Below are 20140 nucleotides of genomic sequence, written 5' to 3'. Positions count from 1 at the left end.
TATGCAAAATGTTAAAAGATGGTTCCGCAAGTTATTTTTGTTGAGTATCACCGATTGCTAAAAGGCAATCAGTATAGCGCGTTTTGTAAAAAACCAAATTAGAGATAGTGCACGATGTACGCAGCAATGAAAAAATAATTTAGCTAATTCCCGTAATTGCGTACCCTTAAGATATGAAAAAGGAATGATTCAATAGGGAACTTGCCAATTTTTTTTATTTATTTATTATATTTCTCTACATATAGAAACAACACATACCAAATATCAACCCTCAAATCGCAATATTTAATAGGGCTTCTCATTCACAGTCATTTGTTTCGAGCTTCTGTCATATGTCGTATAATCCGTGTATATTAATATTATACACAGAATTTTACAACATATGACAGAAGCTCGAAACAAATGACAATCGATGAAAAGCACTATTTACAATGAATATTTAAAGTTGTGATCGCCAGCTATCCAACACGAAAAGCGCAGCACGCTATGTGACGTCACGCTGCTCTTTCCAGAACAAGAGAACAAAGAAATGGCAATACTGGAAGATTGTTTGTATTTAAGATTGACAGTTCGTTGATTTAAAAACATTGTGTTTTGAAGGTTAGATTTTTTTCATGTATAATTTCTTTTTATCTGTGCTTTAATAATAATGGAAGCAACACAAAATCAATATTACAAATAAATATTGCATCGTTTCCATGTGTTCCAATACCACTTATAAAACGACCTGAATACTACTTATTCGTATAACTCAAGATCAAAAACGTCGTTTAAAATGGTTAAAGGCATGCAAAAGAAATGAGAAAGATATTTCACAGAAGACATGTGAGGATCATTTTAATGTGAGTATAAAATCAGACTCTATTTTCATCTACATATCAGTTCAATAAGTACTTATTTTATTAAACTATAATAAAAATGTATACCATTTTTATTCAGTTGCAATGCGAAGGCAAAACTGTATTATTTTTCACTTAGAACAGGGAGCGCAGTCCAGCACTCTGAATCGACGATTTTCGACTCTTATTGGAGTCATCATCGGAGAGGCGTAGGCCTGCTGCTCTCTGCTCGAAGTGACCAAACCTTGAAAGCTTATCCCCACATTGCAACTGACGTGAATGAATTAGGTGACTAGCGTCATCTGGCAATTGAAAGGTAAAGTTTTCAATCCTAATAGCAACATTAATAATATTGAAAAATATTAAAAATATTACTAAAAGATTTTTAAATTCAAAACTTATTGGTCCATTTTCCTGGTAACACCTCCAAGGCTTCTAAAATTTGCAAGCCAGATGGATGCTGCAGTGAAGACAAATGGAGGGAATTCTAAAAAGTTGCAATTCACAACCCCCGTCTGCAGCTTGGTACAGTTCCAACGGAAAATGGACCTAGTTACTCTATAGGAGTAGTATACTCTATTCCACGAACATACGCCTGTTTTGGATTACTTCGACAACGAATATTTTACTGTGCAAAATAAGAACGAAAGTAAATTGCAAATTACATTGTTGTTTATTGGAATAATTATTAGCGCCGTTTACTTTCGTACTTCTTATGCTGCACAGTAAAATATTCGTTGTCGAAGTAATCCAAAACAGGCGTATGTTCGTGGAATGGCCCATACTAATATAAACTAAAATAAAAATGTATATTCTTTTTCTCATGATCATCTTTCAGTGCGTCACAGTTTTTCGATTTCTCTCTAACGCATTAAATTGTATGTGACAGAAAAAAAGGCACGTCTGGGAATACTTCGGTAATTATTCTAGTTCGGTGATTATTCTAGTTGTCGATAGATGGCGCCATAATCAAAAAAGAATTATTTATTAAATAAAATAATAATATTATCAATATAATCTGTACAATTTATAAGACTATACAAATGAAAGAAAATACCATTTTATAAATGCAATAGACACAATTGATTTGGTTTTATTCCAAATTGAAAATAAAATTTGACAACTGTCAGATTTAACTAAAATGTCACGTTAGAATAAATGTCATAAATGTGTATTATCACGGACTTACCTTTTTTTCTATAATTTGTGACGCACTGAAAAATGTTCATGAAAAGGAGAATACCATTTTTATTCAGTTGCAATGCGAAGGCAAAACAATCATTATTTTTCACTTAGAACAGGGAGCGCAGTCCAGCATTCTGAATCGGCGATTTTCGACTCTTATTGGAGTCATCATCGGAGAGGCGTAGGCCTGCTGCTCTCTGCTCGAAGTGACCAAACCTTGAAAGCTTATCCCCACATTGCAACTGACGTGAATGGATTAGGTGACTAGCGTCATTTGGCAATTGAAAGGTAAAGCTTTAAATCCTAATAGCAACATTAATAATATTGAAAAATATTAAAAATATTACTAAAAGATTTTTAAATTGAAAACTTATTGGTCCATTTCCATGGTAACACCTCCAAGGCTTCTAAAATTTGCAAGGCAGATGGATGCTGCAGTGAAGACAAAGGGAGGGAATTCTAAAAAGTTGCAATTCACAACCCCCGTCTGCAGCTTGGTAAAGTTCCAACGGAAAATGAACCTAGTTACTCTATAGGAGTAATACTAATATAAACTAAAATAAAAATGTATACCATTTTTATTCAGTTGCAATGCGAAGGCAAAACAATCATTATTTTTCACTTAGAACAGGGAGCGCAAACCAGCACTCTGAATCGACGATTTTCGACTCTTATTGGAGTCATCATCGGAGAGCCTGCTGCTCTCTGCTCGAAGTGACCAAACCTTGAAAGCTTACCTTACTAATTTTATGTTCACTTGTTCATTGTGCTACACAATGCAATAATAATATATTGCAATTATATAATACAACACATTGGTGGAAAACATTAATAACTGGGTGAAAAACAGAAGAGTAGAATGGAACGACCACATAAGCCGAATGACAGCAAATAGAGTAGTAAGGACGGCGAGAGACGGTTTCCCAATAGGAAGACGATCAGTGGGAAGACCACGAAAAAGATGGAATGACAACTTAATGGAGGCACATTGAAAAACAGACAGAGTAATGTCTATATAAAAAGAAGAAAAAGAAGAAGAAGAATTATATAATACCTAATATAATGCATTATGTTAATGCAATATACAATATAATAGGTATTTACCATAGTATTACAAAGAATCTTATGTTTTTAATACTAATTCTTTACGAATTTATGATTCCTTATTATTTTATCACATAATGTACCGTTGCAATACTTATCGCTTTCGCCCGTTTATAGGGACGACGAACAAACTGTCTGACGTCACAACCGATTCCGACCGTTGAAAGAATTAAATTCTGAAGTTTTTAATTGCTTATATTTATTTCATAATAATAAAATATGAGTTTTTTTTGTAAACTGGGGTTCTTTTAACAGCATTAAATAAAGTTTATCAGTAATATTTCTGAAATATAATTTTTATGAAAGTTCCCTATTGATTCAATAAGATTCAATGATTTAATAAGAAGAAAACGGCTGTTCTGAAGTACATAAGAATAAAAAAGACTGACAGACATTTACAAAAAAATTTGAATCAGTGATAAACGGACAAATTATATTACCTGCCTAAATTATATTATTGCATTTACAAAAAAAAAATGGAAGAAGTAAAAGATTTACCATGAAGATTGAACTGATAAGTCAAATAAAATAATTTATAACAAATAACACAGAAAGTCAGTACAATAACAGAAAATTATTTAAAAAGTTTCTTAAAGTAAAAAATGAATAACCGTTTTTAATCCCATTAATTTCAATCTGTAGTCCAGTCGGGTTAGACGAATAACAGGCCTAACCTTGCATTAGGAGCTGCCCCAAATTTTATTTTTCTAATCTTTAGGGAGGGTCAATATTAGTATAAATTTAAAATCTCGACTGAATTCCACCGTTGCGTTAGCCGTCATCTTGATTTTAAACGAGAACCGTTTTTGCTCAATATCTCCGCAATTTTCAATTTTTTGACAAAAAGTGTAGAAACTGAAATTGTTGAAAATGCGATTTTCTATAATTTCATTAATTATAATTTTTTGTGTGCGGTCGATATTTTCCAAGTTATGAGGGGAAAATAGTGAGAGTTGGAGCATCATTATTGAATTATCCCGTTTATTATTAGTTTTACAACAAATATGTACCTATACAAAAATGAAGATAATTAAATTCTACACAATTTTGACCTCTTTCATTTTTTTGCTAAAATTAATATTTAAGGTAGTACGTATGCGGAAATGGCGCGAGCGTAAGACCGGATTGATTTTATAGCAATTGTTTTTGTTCAATGTCTACGCCATTTTCAACTAAAATTGTTCAAAATAAAATTTCCTACAATTTCTTTTTAACAATTTTTTTCATGCGGTTGATATTTTCCGAGTTACATGGGAAAATAATAAAAAGTGGTGGGGGAAGCATAATTATTGAATTGAATTTTGTTTCCGAGCTGCCCCAAATTTTATAATTCTATCCTTTAGCAGAGATCAATAGTAGTGTAAATTTAAAATCTCGACTGAATTCCGCGGTTGCATTAGCCGTATATTGATTTTAAATGAGAACTGTTGTTGCTTAATATCTCCGCCATTTTCAACTTTTCAACCTAAATGGTGGGAAAGAAAATTGTTGGAAATGCAATTTCCTACAATTTCTTTGGCACAATTTTTTTATGCGATCAATATTCTACGAGTTAAGGGGGGAAATATTGGAAGCGGAGGGGAAGCATAATTATTGAATTGTCTCATTTATTATTAACTTTACGACATAATTGAACATAAACAAAAATAAAGAGAATTATATTTTATACAATTCTTGAAACTTCCAATGAAACATCAACCAAACTAAGTATATAAAAGACATAAAAAGACATTAAGTATATGCATTAAGTTCACTTAATTTTATTAACTAGCGGGTTTGATTGGTTGAATTTGTCTGTCAATATTTTAAGTTTTATGTCAGCTAATATATCGTGATGTTTCAACAATTTTTTTTTTAATTTTGGACCCTGTTGGGGGGAATTTTTCCATTTCCCCCTTGTAGACCCGCCACTGGTTCTCTCGAAAAATTGTAGTAAATCGTAATTGCAACAATTTCAGTTCTTACACTTTTTGTCGGAAAGTTGAAAATGGCGGAGATATTGAACAAAAACCATTGCTACAAAATCAATCAGGTCTTACGCTCGCACCTTTACCACATACGTACTACCTTAAATATTGATTTTATCAAAAAAATGTACGGCATTAAAATTGTACAAAATTTAATTCTCTTCATTTTTGTATAGGTATATATTTGTTGTAAAACTAACAATAAACGAGATAATTCAATAATTCAATAATTATGCTACAACTGTCACTATTTTCCCCTCATAACTCGGAAAATATCGACCGCACGAAAAAAATTATAAGAAATGAAACTATAGAAAATCGCATTTTAAACAATTTCAGTTTCTACGCTTTGTCAAAAAATTTAAAATGGCGGAGATATTAAGCAAAAACGGTTCTCGTTTAAAATCAAGATGGCGGCTAACGCAACGGCGGAATTCAGTCGAGATTTTAAATTTATACTAATATTAACTCTCCCTAAAGATTAGAAAAATAAAATTTGGGGCAGCTCCTAATGCAAGGTCAAATGCTATCCCGACTGGGCTACTGGTGGGATGTAGAGTAATTTAATATTGTTTTATGTGCTATTAGATTGAAAACTTAGTTTCTTAAAAGTTACTTTCTAATATTATGCATCTCATATTCTTTTATTGATTAAAATGCAAAAAATTACAAATATAGAGGAGCATATGCTGACCATGCAATCAATTCTGGTAAATTACGGCATTGAACAATAATTATACCATAACAGTAAAAAAAGGTAATTCATGAAGGATAATTTGAAATTACAATCAGGTAAATTGCGACAGGTGCGTATTAGGCCCCTGTTTTAATTTGAACATATTCTATATGGATATATTTTTTGAAATATTTACCTTTCATCTTCATTCTAGGATCCATAATGACATGAGGGGGGGGGGTCTGGGAACAAAATGGGCCACAAAGATAGATAGATAGATAGATAGAAATAAAAAATCAAACATATAGAGTATTTGAATGCTGAAAACGATTGTCCGATTAAAACGCTCAAACTATGAAGACTATTCTTGTCACACTCTTTTCTTGTGGCATCTTAGCTTATTTCAAAGATTTAGTTAAGAAATAAGCTGGCACTGTCAGCACTCATTTATCATACATTTTGGCGATAAGTAACACTGAATTTTGATCAAAGTGTCTGTGAAACACCTGTGATAGTCACTTAAACTGATTCACATGAGACTTAATTTCAAATAGAATTATTTGACCTATATAAGAACGAATGAGAGGAAGATTTTCACAGTAGCTTTTCAATCGTGACTAGAATAAATATAGATTACGACAGAAGCTGAGCAATGTACAGGTTAGATCATGATAGTAACAGCATAATAAATGTAATTAGGGATACGGAATGGTTGACCATTTCTGACCATGTGGTACCCAGATACAAGCCTAAAGTGCTTTTCCAATGGACATCTGTCCATGAGAAGAATGGGTAGAAACAACACACAACCCACACTGCAGGTTTATCACTTGTACACAGACAGGTCTAAGTCTTCAGAGAGGTCGGGTCAGTTGTAGAAATGTTCAGGAAAAAATGAAGATTTTTATGCAGCAATCTAGCACAACATGCACAAACAATTAACCAGCTATGAGGTTTCTAAGGAGACTGAAGCAGTCCAGAAAAGTCTTTCTTAATGTACATGTGCAGGTCAAGAGAGGCTATTTCATGAAGACTTAAGCTACCGATTCTGGCATAGAATCTGAAACAGTCAATCACATGACTGCAAGGCACTAGATAGTAAGCAGCAAACACATTTTGGAGACTAAGAACTGACTCCACAAAAGTATGGTACCCATCTACTAGATCTGTATAAAGCTGGTAAATGATTCCAGGGTTCTGGAAGGATATCATGAATAAATGAAACATGTAAAATAAATTAATTAATTCAAATAGCTTCCATAAAGAAAAAAAAAGTTGAATATTTATTTATCATACTTGATATAAATGTATACCAATTCAAGGTTCTTAGATACATACCTAGATAACAATCACTATCTCATCATTTGAAAATTACGATAGTATCAGCTACTTACAGTTATACCATTTGAAAATATAGAAAACGAAAAATAATCAAGTTTGATATCATAATTATAGGATATCGCAATTTACAACATATTATACTTAAGTAATATGTATTTAAATGTTCTGTTCTACTATTATTTTATGGCTTTGTTATTGATGGTTTTGTGAAGGTTATCTAAGTAGATATTAGTTTTTTTAGCATATCTAAAAAAATTTGCAAAGCTTCTTTTGAAATCGTACTGAAAAATTCTATAGTTCAAAAAATTGGTGAATACCACAGGCATCTGTAAGTTCTGATAACTGTAAGTTAATGTTAGTAATCTTAGTAATTATTTTTAGTTGACCTTGTCAAAGTATTTCTAAAGCTTTTTCACTTTTAGTTGTAGTGTTTTTCAGTTTAGTTTCAGTTAGTGAGATGTCTGATGTGCACATCATAAATTGTTGAAATTTAGCCCGCTTAGCTACTGAGAAGAGCTCCAGAAATGAAGATATTGCTAAAAAAATATTGAATAATCATCAGTCCACTGACTCTGTTATAGTAAGACAACGCAATGATAGTGGGGAATACAAAAAGTTTACCTGGCCCACTTATTAAGATATACAATGTATGAGTATGACCAAGATCTGAGACCTCAATCTCTGATTTCCTCTGCAAAGCACTGACTACAACTACATCCAAATCTTAGCTTTGGATGTAGTTTCATTACATCATCTGGAGGAATTAGTTGAAACAATTGCACAAAATTCACTACAAATTCAGCCTTAACTCTATAACTGAACAAGGAAGGTTTAAGTATGAATATTTTGTAAAGATTCATCAAAAATCTTTTGGTGTAACATAGCTATACCATATTTCAGACATGAGATGCAGTGTAGGAAGGGTACGTCCAATACAAACTAAATGAGAATCTTCTTGACAACGTTGGCAATCTTCAGTGCATTGAATCGGCTATAAAAGGTAGTATTAGGCATGTACTTGTAGAGGATTACCGCTGTTACCTGCCGTGGAATACTGAAGGAGGATTTATTTATGATAATTCACAGAATGGCAAAGCCGGTTGCAATGTAAAACCTACTGATTCTAATGTTTGAAAAGAAGAATAGGAGCTAGGATTTTGGTATCTTTGTGCATTACAACAGATGCTATGTTTAAAAATCTAAAGATGGTACAGCATATAAGGAATATTGTGTCTTAAAAATCTGAGCCAGTGATATGCACAAGCAACCTAATCTTTTTCTTTCCTTCTTATGGTGCCTATCCGTTACGAATGTTGGACACTAACATGGCTATTCTGACTTTGTTGACTGCTGCCCTAAAAAGTTCAGTAGTGGTCATTTCATAGGTTATGAAGCCAGGATATTCTTCTTCTGCCTGGACCTCTTGTTCCATGCACCATAACTTGATGTATGGTCCAAAGTAGATTGATCCTGCCTTTTCAATCCTCATCTATTTCAGTCAATTATCGTTCCCACAATTCACTTAAATTTGAAGCCAAATAACAAATTTTTCTTTCCAGGTTACAGTTAAGTAATATGGTGATTATTGCCAATATGGTAGCTAACACCTGCTAAGCAAATACAGTACTAAAAGAAGAATAACTACAGAGTTTGAAAGATCTGACAAGAATAACCACAAACAAGATCTCACTTTTAAAATGTACTAAAGTTAATCATATACTTAACACACTCTTAATCAGATTAAAAATAAATATCACATAGAAGTGCAACATTTCTGAAATGTTTCAACCACACTGTGAAAATTGTTTAAAAATTAGCATTACCAAATTTTAAAAAAGGTAATGACATAAACAAGGGATAGGGGATAGGATATAAGAACTGAGATGCAAATCTTTGGAACCAGATAGACATGAAATATTACTTTTCCCTGGATCAAATTATTGCATCAACATTCCTATGCATTGAATTGAATACAATAAAACAAAAGAAAAACAATCTTGATGATAAAAAGGGAGAAAATAGAACACCAAAAAAGGAAGAATTATCAAAGTAGTATGGCAAGCAAAATTAGAGTGAAATATAATTGAAAAAAAAAGCTTTAACCGAAATATTTCCATTTTCAATATTTGATTTCCTACATTACTTTTCTCTTATCTCTTGACATAATATCTGATTTGTCCTAGTTCGACCCTGTTAACTGACCTCTACAACATGCTTTGCATGCTTTCCATGGAAAAACCAAAATATTTTAACATGAAATTTGATTTAAATTGATAATTTACCATACTTCATCCATATAAATTAAAATGTTAGTTGAAACATGCCCACAATGATTATCACAAATCATTTAAAAAATTGCAAATGAACTTCAATATATTTTTGGTTATGTAATCGTCGGACGGGGTCATTAGTACGAATCTCACAAAATATAAGGCGATAGGGTCAAAGAAATGTGTATACTTAATTAAATTTAAAATGCTGATAAATCCCTTAGGTATGTGAACTATAAACGCGAAATTTAAAAATATTACTACACAGTTTACGTAACAGATTTTATATTATCTGTATAAAATATTTCGATAGTATTTCTGTATTAAATTGAATAAAGCCTGACTACAAAATAGCTTTTAGAATAATTGTTAACTAAAACATTCTAAAGGTTACCTATATTTTAAATGTATTAAAATTAGCCAACTTGATAACAGTAATTATTATACTAATAATATAAAGTAAGGTTAGGTTAGAATGTATAAAACTTAGCAACTTACTGGTGTTTCTGATAATTTTGTAGGTGTTAGTCGACGGAACAATGCCATTTTTCGTAATTTTTGTATTTTCACCTTTTTCACAAAACTAACACCAACGACAGATTCGTCCCAATTGGAACTCCAACTAAAACTGTTCAAAAATCTAAATCGGTGCTTAGACCACTCGGTAGAAGATTTTGATCACATGATCGATGATGTCGAATGACGAATGCGATAAGGAAGAATGCCGAATCGAGAATCGATGATTTTCATGCTTTTACCCGTTGGAAACCACGAAGTATGCAACTCCTCTTACAGCCTGACACGGAACTTTGTCAGAATACGCAAAACTGTCCCTACCTACTCCCTACCAGTGATAACGGAGCACATCACTGGTCCCTACCCATGTTCGGTAAAAATGTTGTAAGTAATTCAATATGCCTCTCTGAAGATTAAGAGCTTGCCGATATTTTAACATCACATCAATCATAAAAATTAGTCATTAGTAGTTAAAATTATATAGTGCATATAGTACAGTTAAAATTATCAGAGAATAAAATATTAAGTAAGAATAATTTTAGACTTTTTTCTACTTTTAAGCAGAGCCGGATTTAAGGCAGGGGCCCCTGGGCAGAATTAGTGTGGTGCCCTACCTCCTACCCAGTGATGTGGGAGGGAGGGGATGTGACATGAGGTGAAGTAGATGGGATCGCTTTCACGGGCTAAATGGGGAAGGCAATATGGCGGAACAACTCTTTAGCAGTATATTCTGTTCTATATAAAGTATATAATTATAAAATTGTATTATATTATATAAATATATATACCTATAATTAATAATTTTAATAATTAGTTAACAACATATATTCCACGTTTCCACGTATAACATAAAAAACCTGCCCGCCGCCATATTGTCTTTCCCAAAAGTGTCAAATCAAGTGGTCCCATTTAGTAAACACGAGAGCATCTCTTATGTCATATCCCCTCTCTCCCAAATCACTGCTCCTACCATATACAGCCAACCAACTACAGGGTTTTCCCTTTTATACATTTAACAAATGTTCTACTTTTATAAATATACAGTGGGTGATCATATTATTAGAGCCACCTAGTAAAATTCAATGTTTTAGAAAAAGGGTATATAATTGAGCTGTATCATCCCAGCAAACAGACCAACGTGTTAATTACGTGAATTTTGGGTACATTTGTCACATTGAAAATACGTCTTTAAATTACGTGAATAACTCGTCTTCAATAGACGTGTTATTTACCTTAAATAGCAATAAAATGTTTCGGGAAATTCACGTTGCAAATACGTGTTGATTAACGTATCTTTTAGGGAATGTATATATTAGTATTCACGTGAAAGATACGTCCTCGGTACACGTAAATAATTCGACCTTAATTAACTTATGAATCACGTAATTATTATCCTCATATGATATAAATAAAAACAAGCATAATATAAAGTATTAACAATGTATTCATTTAGTAGAATTTAGAGACTTTAAAACATTTGTCTTGTATAATTATTATACAATATAATGAACCAAAAATGGTACCGACCTAAAGACACATTACTGTCGTACTGTCGTACGCCTCTGGTATTAGCCAAAAACGATTATTCAACATAATTTAGTAGGGTGTGCAGTGCCTACACTTTCTGCCAAGTATCACACGGATATGTCAAATTACATATTTTAAAGTATTCTTTTTTTTAATAATTTAGTCTTTATTTAAAACTTTAAGAATTTTGTGTGCCCGATACTATAAAACTATTTGACATATCCTTATGGTACTACAGGGGAAAGTGAATGGTCGCCCCTTCCCATATTCTACGCCACTGATGAAACTGCTATTTTAGCATAATTTTTAGATTCTCCAACACTTTCTATGCAAATAATATACTCATCTTCATTCGTAACCATAAAGCCATGAGTTTTCGAGATATTTGAAGTTAAAAATGAAAAGGCACGCTTATTTTGATTAATGTATTATGCTCCTTCGTTTTTAGCTTCAAATATCTCGAAAACTAATGGCTTTATCGTTACGAATATAAAGAGTATGTTTTTTTACATAAAAAGTATTGGAGAATAAAAAAATTGCACTAAAATAGCAATTCCAATCAAATAGTTCCAAGCAAATAGTAGAATTTGTGAAGGGTCAACCATTTATGTTCCCCCGTCGTACGCCTCTGGTAGTAGCCAGGAACGTTTGTTTAACATAATTTAGTAGATTGTACAATACCAGCTAGCACCACTTACCAAATTTCGTGTTGTTGTCCCATGCCTGTCAGGAAATATTCAAAAATAAATAAAATAAAAGTTTAACTTTGACACCCTGTATTTCGGTTATTATCAACTTTTGTACTTTATGCTCAGGAATCTAAAGTTAAGCTATGGCCCATTCTTTACCAAACACCCTGTATATATAATCTTTAGACCTTCTATCCTCTCGGGTGTAGGTATGACTTGTGCTCTGTTAACAGTGCACAAATCTATTCCATTGCTTCCTGTCCTGTGCCATAGCCTTTGCTTCGTTCCATGATATTCCTTTTTTGTCAAGAATCCTTGCCCTCACTTCGTTCCACGTCTCTCTAGGTCTTCCTCTACTTGTTTTCCCCTGCACCTTCGTTTCCCATATCTTCTTAACTGGTACTTCTTTCTGTAGTCGTTGTAATTAATACGTTTATTAATTTTTGTATGTGTGTTAGTTCGTGTATGGTGTGTTGCATATGTATTGTGTCAAGTGTGAGATTGTTGATTATTTGTTATTCGACTGCCTTTAATAGGGCTTTTCATTCACAGTCATTTGTTTCGAGCTTCTGTCATGTGTCACATAATATTAATATATCTACGTCATACGTTATTGGTATCTATCAATGATACAAACCAAAGACGTATGACGTAGCTATATTAATATTATGTGACACATGACAGAAGCTGGAAACAAATGACAATCGATGAAAAGCCCTATTGTCCGGTATGTTCTTGTTGTTCTTTTAGTATTGGCAATCAAATTTTTTTGCAAAGTTTGCATACTGCTAATAGGTTTTCTACAAATTTTTGTTCGTAGAGTAGAATGAGGCCTACTTTGAATTTTCATTTTTTCATGTCTGTTTCTTTCATTATTATTGATGCATCTTTCCATTGTACTCTGTTTTCGTTGTCCCAGGGATGTTTGCATATCTGGGATTTCCCGAAGTCTCTGTTTTTGATGTATGTTTCATGCTCGTTTATTTTATCTTTATCTCCGTACGTCCGTTCAAGGTGGTTTATTTGTCTAGTAGTCAAAAACTCCTTTGTTTTCCCACATTTATATTTTTTCTTTATATAAAGTCTGATTAATTCAATTTTGTTTCATTTTTAGGCAATATAGTGGAATAGAAAAATCACAAGTAGTAAGTAGTGCAGTCACTGAAGGTTTTCACCTCCGATTTCGTTGAACCTCCATCGATTTTCATGAAAATTGGTGAGTAGTTAGAGGATACCTCAAGGAACAAAGGTGACATGATGCCAACTTGCGTTTTTACCCTGGGGGTGGATGACACCCCTTCTCGGGGGTGAAAATTATTTCGTTAAAAATAATACCACAAATCGATAGAGGGACAAATTCTAAGCAAAATTTGTTATATAAAGTTATTAATATAAATCAATACTTTTTGAGTTATTAAAGATCAAAGATTAAATTTTTTCGTAAAAATGCATGTTTTAAAGCTGTTTTTCATTACCAAAATTATCATTACCACTATTAAAGATAATAAAAATTTGAATACACTTCTCATTTAAAGAACTACACTAATGTTAATTCAAAGTGAGTTATGGGTAATTGAAGGTATATTTTTTTCGACGAGTACGAAAATCTAAGTATTCAAGCTTAAATAACGGGAAAATGATGCATTTTATAAAATATACCTACTAAGCACTTGTCAAAGTACTTCGAAATACTTATCAAGTGAGCTCCAGAAGTTAATAGCATCAAAATTAAGCAAGTTATGATGAAAAAGAGGAAACCCTTTCGAATTTTTTTGGAAAAAGTGAAAAATAAAACATACACCATTTCCACAAAAATTAAAATTTATAGAAATTCTTGCAAGAGTTTCTTTATATTAGCATAAGTAATGATTTCAACAATTTTGACTGGTTTAGAATGCATATTTTTAAGAAAAAGATATAATTTTAAAAAATCAAAATTTTTCAAATTATCGTAATTTTCATTTTCTTCTAATAACTCCAAAAAAAATTTCTGTACCAAATATTTTACCGTTTTTATTATTTCTGTAGGGTACAAAAGAACCGAGATAGAAACGTTTACAGCTTAAATTTTGGTTCGAGAACCATGTAACCGGGGCAATTTAATCTTTTATTTTTAAAAAAGTAAGGGGTTTTAAAGATTATATTCAACGTGGTTTAAAATCCCTTAGTTTTAGCTTTCAAATGGTTTTTAAGCGAATCTGATATCTTAAAATTTACCGAGTTATTAAAAAAAAACGATAACATTTTTTGGAAAAATAAAAGATAAATTTTGAAAAATTTTTGAAGCATGTTTTTAATGCTATCAACTTGTTCGTGGGCTCATCTGATAGATATTTTTCTATTCTCATACTATAATATATCAATTATTATGTTACTACCTGTATCATAATGAACTTCATTATGATACAGATTTTCATTAAGATACAGATTTTTAACCAACAGAATCACGATATGACATTCGCGATAAAGGTGGTACACGCGCAGTAACAAATGGCGAGTCAAATACATACGCTTTGACAGTTCTCAATATGTAAACAAACTGTCAACTACTTAATTTGTTTGTGTTACAAAATTAATAAATATGAATATATTTTTTGTTGTGAATGATCATAGAAAAAATAGTGTATACAACTTGCATTTAATTATCATTATGAAGCTCGTACTCTATACGAAACTCGCCGCATATGGCTCGTTTCGTATCCCTCATACTCGCTTCATAATGACCATCATGACAAATGTTTAATAAGTTTATGTTATAAAATGTATAATTTCTTCGTTATTTAAGCTTGAATACTTAGATTTGGGTAGTCGCCGAAAGAAATATACATTCAATTACCTATAACTCACTTTTCGATAACACTAAAAGGTTTTTCTCATGGACCTATAAACACAGATGGTGTTTATACGTCCATGGTTTTTCTAGTAAGGATTTTATTTCATTTTTTATTAGCTTCTATTTTGGTTATAATAACTTTTTTGTAAAAACTTATAGTTTTTGAATTATTTATAAAAAATCGGTTAATAACATGCATTTTTCTCACGAAAAATTAAAATCTTTAATCTATATTAACTCAAAATTTATGATTTATTTCAATAACTTTATATAACAAATTTTGCTTAGAGTTATAAACCGGGAGATATTAACAGAAGTTCAACCACGATTTTTTAAGTCCCGCCCTTTGCAATACTGGAAGGTTAGAGAAGGTACTTACAATTTGTAGAAAAATCCACGGGTTTCCTGTGATATTTTCATGTGAAAATTAGATTTTCCATGAAAAAAAATTGGGAGTTGCGATGAATTTTTAAGTCCTGCCATTTCCATAGAACAACAGGATACTATCTATTTTATGAAGAAAATTTTTTGGGCAGGACGGTTGCAAAAGGACTAAGGGTGTATACAGATATACAAACATGTAATGAAAATAATGAAATTTTCATAATTTTCTAAGTCCTGCCAACTTAATAAATTAATCATATTTATTTCAAAATGACCAAAAAAAATGTTTGCATGACGTCACCTAATGTTTAACTGCACTTCTTGTTTCTTGGAAAATTCTGTATAAAATTTTCACTCTGGTTCCGTGATTTTCTAAGTCATAAAATAAATTTTGTTATAAAATAAATAATTTCAGTAGACATTATTCAAAATGGCAGGATGTTTAGTTTCACCTTTTTTACTATATATAGTTAAAAAATTTGTAAGAAAATTCGTGGAAAATTACACGATTTTCTAAGTCATGCCATTTCGCACATATCTCAAGAAGGTTAATATAAATCTATTTTCAAAGAGGCAGGATGGTTGTATAGTTATTTCGTATAAAAACTTAAATTGTGGGTCTGTAAAATTATTTCAAGGTGTTATACAAACATATTCATATCACCACAATTTTCTGAGTCATACCATGTCGAGTATGCTTAAAAAACACTAATCTAAAACCGTTTACAACTTGGCAGGATAACCGCAAAGATGAATAATAAAAAAAATTAATTTGTATATCATTAAAACAATCGTATCCTATTAAATATTATTTTCCTGAATAATGTCTCGGAATTTTTACACGCTTTTCAAATCTAATAGCAAACTGTAACATCTTTATTTTAAGTGATTAGATCATATTTTTATCTAAGTAAACGCAATAAAAGTAAATAAACAATTTTTAAAATTTATTGGTTATAGTAGGGAATTTACCTACCCATTATATTATACAGGGTGTCCAGAAGCTCTCATAACAAACGAAAACCGGAGATTCCTCAGATAATTTTAAGAAAATTTAACTCAATTATTCACCTAGTTCAAAAATGCTTCCGTGGAAAGCTAGAGCTCTTTAAAGATGGCGTCTTGTAATTCATCATCGTCATAATTCAACCCGGATCTATCCAATGCTGGATATAGGTCTCCCTCAGTCTTCTCCATGCATTTCTGTCCTGTGCTGTCTGCATCAAGTTTCTGTCGATCCGTTTCATGTCATCAGACCATCTGGTTGGCGGACGTCTAGATTCGTCTAGAAGAAGCATATCGAAGTCTTGTAATTAGTTTCTTTAAAATAGCTGCAGAACGCTTTTATTTGGAAAAACGAAAACTGGTACACTTATTTATCTTCCAGAGGTCAATTGTCAAATGTCAATTATCAATTGTCAATTTTTAGTACCGGTCATAGGGGTCCGTTTTGGGTACGGAAACGGATATTTTATCGAATAAATTTTCTGTCTAACTTTTAAGCATTTCTGACACCGGATTATTAAATTCTGGGATAGTTTTGTACTAAAAGGTACTTTTGCTTTAACTCAGAAGAATACGCAGTGTTCTAGAAAAATCGATTTTAAAAATTTTTCGATTTTTGGTTTTTTGAGTTTAAAAGAATTTAGAAAAATTCTATTTAGGAAAACGAAAACTGCTACGTTTATTTCTCTTCCAGAGATGAATCGATTTTATCAATTGTGAATTTCTAGTAAATACTGGTCATAGGCATCCATCTTGGGTAGATCAACGGATATTTTATCTCATAACTTATTAGTCTTTAAAATTTTAGACATTTTTGAGAGTAGAGTATTAAATTATGGGGTATTCTAGTACTAAAAGTTACTCTTGTTTTAAGTCGGCAAATACACCGTTTTTTTCTTAATTTTTTTAAAATTTTTTTCAAATTCAACAAACGAAATATTTTAAAATGGATTTTTCCAGAAAACCGTGCATCCTACTGACTTAAAGCAGGAGTACCTTTTAGTACTAGAATACCTCACAATTTAATAATCTAGTGTCAAAAATACCTAAAAGGGAAAGACAAAAAAGATTCCTATGACCGGTACTAGAGATTCGCAATTGGTGTAATCGATTTATCTCTGGAAGAAAAAAAGACGGACCAGTTTTTGTCTTTCGAATTGGAAGCGTTCTGGATATATAAAAAAACTAATTACAGCGCGCCATCTGTAAAGAGCTTTAGCTCCCTTAGGCAGGCACATCAAAGAAACATGAAACGTAAATCACGTTTCATGGAAATAAAACACTGCTAAACAAATAGACGTCGGGCCATTTATGCGACTCGAAAACTCCGACTCCGAAAATAAAAATGTTTTATGAGCATGAATCACACTCGTTTCATTGGTAGGCGGACTTTAAGATTTGTTTAGCCGTGTTTTATTTTCATGAAACGTGTTTTACATGTTTAATGTTTTACGTTTCATGTTTCGTTGGTGTGCGGCTCGCCTTAGGGAAGCTGCACACCAAAGAAAGATAAAACGTAAAAGATGAAACATGAAACGTAAAACACGTTTCATGAAAATAAAACCCTGTTAAATAAATAGTAGAAGTCAGCCCACCAATGAAACGAGTGTGATTCATGTGCGTGAAACATTTTTATCTTCGAGAGGCACCACACCAAAGAAACATGAAACATAAAACATGAAACGTAAAACAAGTTTCATGAAAATAAAACACAGCTAAACAAATAGAAGTCCGCACACACAAGAAGCGAGTGTGATTCATGCACATAAAACATTTTTATCTTGGTGAAATCTGTTTCAGGAAATAGATCGTGTTGTATTTTTCGGTTTCAGTTTCATTGTTTTGGACAGTTAATTACGTGCGTAATATAAATTCCGATTAAGAATTTAATATTGCATTCGTTTCTGCTGTGAAGTAGAACGAAGAGTTGTACAATTATAACCTGGAGAGGTACTCGAATAGGCAATGACAAGAAAATATAAGTTTTCTTTAAACCAGGACCCGCAATAAAACAATGTAGATGTTTGAATACTCAGTCTATAAAATGATTTAAATTTGGGAAGATGATTACTTAATTAGTTTGTAACCAAATACGTACTATGGTTATGATGTTGGACAGTAATAAAAAGTTGCCACAAGAGTAACAACCTCGTCATCATTACTTTCCATTGTTGGCTATACAAATTTTCTTTTTGTTTCTTTGATTAGTATATAATATGAAACGGTTTCGTTCTTCACAGTTCATTTTGTTTCATGTTTCAGGTTTCATGTTTTTTATTTCACGTTTCTTTGATCTGCGGCCTCCCTTAGACAGTAATAAAGGGTTGCCATGACAGCAACGACCTCGTCATAACTTTCCATTGTCGACTATACAAATTTTATTTTTGTTTCTTCGATTAGTATATCACATGAAATCACATGTTTTTTCACAATTTATTTGTTTCTTATTTCAAGTTTCATGTTTCACGTCTCATGTTTCACGTTTTATGTTACTTTAATCTGCCTTAGGAAGCATTTTCAGATTAGGTGAATTGTGTTAAATTGTCTTAAAATTATCTGAGGAATCTCAATAAATAAATATAATCTCAATGAATAGATAGGATATCGGCAATAAATTAAAGAAAACGGATTATTCGAGGGTTTTTGGGATGGCCGAACACGAATATGACATTACAACCGACCCTCGGAGCACCTGGGGCCCAGGGTGACTGATCTCGAATTGAGAGAGTTTTTGGAGGTCGATTCTGATGGCGTATTCATGTTCAGCAACCACAAAACTCCTCGAGTAATCTACTTGCATCACTTTAGTGTCTGAAAGCCTCGAAATTTAAGAATATGGCGTGTATATTAGTCACCCCGAGCACTAGGTAAAGATCTGTTCTAATGTGACATTCTTGTTCAGAAACCCCAAAAACCGCCTGAGTAATCTGTCTGTATCAATTTACTGCCGAAATTAATATATAAATATGGTATAGAAAATGCTTAACAAATAAAAATGTACCATAAAATATCATTTTATTCATCATCATTCTCTTTGCCTTATCCCTATGCGGGGTCGGCTTCCCTAATTGCATTTCTCCACACAATTATGTCTTGGGTCATATCAATGTTAATCCCCTTTACCAACATGTCCTGCCTTATCGCCTCCCCCCAGGTCTTCTTTGGTCTTCCTCTCCTACTCCTTCCAGGAATCTGCACTTCAGCTATTCTTCGTATTGGGTGATTAACGTCTCGACGTTGAACATGACCGAACCATCTTAACCTATGCTCTCTCATTTTGGCATCAATTGGTGCCACACCTAGACTTCCCCTAATATACTCATTTCTAATTTTATCCTTCTTTGTCACTCCACTCATCCATCTAAGCATTCTCATTTCCGCCACATGCATTCGTTGTTCCTCTTTCTTTTTCACTGCCCAACATTCAGTTCCGTACATCATAGCCGGTCTTATGGCTGTTTTATAGAATTTTCCCTTCAGCTTCATTGGAATTTTTCTGTCACACAACACACCACTCGCTTCTTTCCACTTCATCCATCCAGCCCTAATTCTACTGCATGCATCTCCATCTATTTCTCCATTACTCTGTAATACCGATCCTAGGTACTTAAAACTATTGCTTTTCACAATCATTTCACCATCCAAAGATACCATTTTATTTGTAGTAGCTCCATCTTTAAATGAACATTCCAAATACTCTGTTTTTGTCCTACTAAGTTTTAAACCTTTTTCCTCCAGAGCTTGTCTCCACTGTTCCAGTTTTTGTTCTAAGTCTCTTTCACTATTTCCTACTAACACGACATC

General features: G+C 32.4%; 1 protein-coding gene across 1 annotated transcript in view; it reads right to left on the bottom strand.

Moving 5' to 3' along the window:
• The window catches only part of LOC114328766 (probable citrate synthase 2, mitochondrial), an 82711-nt gene extending 72633 nt beyond the window's left edge, over nucleotides 1-10078 (bottom strand). Inside the window, exon 1 of the mRNA XM_028277727.2 lies at nucleotides 9881-10078. Coding sequence (XP_028133528.1) covers nucleotides 9881-9928 — 48 coding nt within the window. The 5' untranslated portion in view covers nucleotides 9929-10078. The remainder of the gene's footprint in view (nucleotides 1-9880) is intronic.
• Between the last annotated feature and the right edge of the window lie 10062 nt (nucleotides 10079-20140).

Source organism: Diabrotica virgifera, chromosome 1 (assembly GCF_917563875.1).
Source record: "Diabrotica virgifera virgifera chromosome 1, PGI_DIABVI_V3a".
Classification (NCBI taxonomy): domain Eukaryota; kingdom Metazoa; phylum Arthropoda; class Insecta; order Coleoptera; family Chrysomelidae; genus Diabrotica; species Diabrotica virgifera.
The sequence above is the reverse complement of the archived record's forward strand: the minus strand, read 5'-3'. Positions and strand labels throughout refer to the sequence as shown.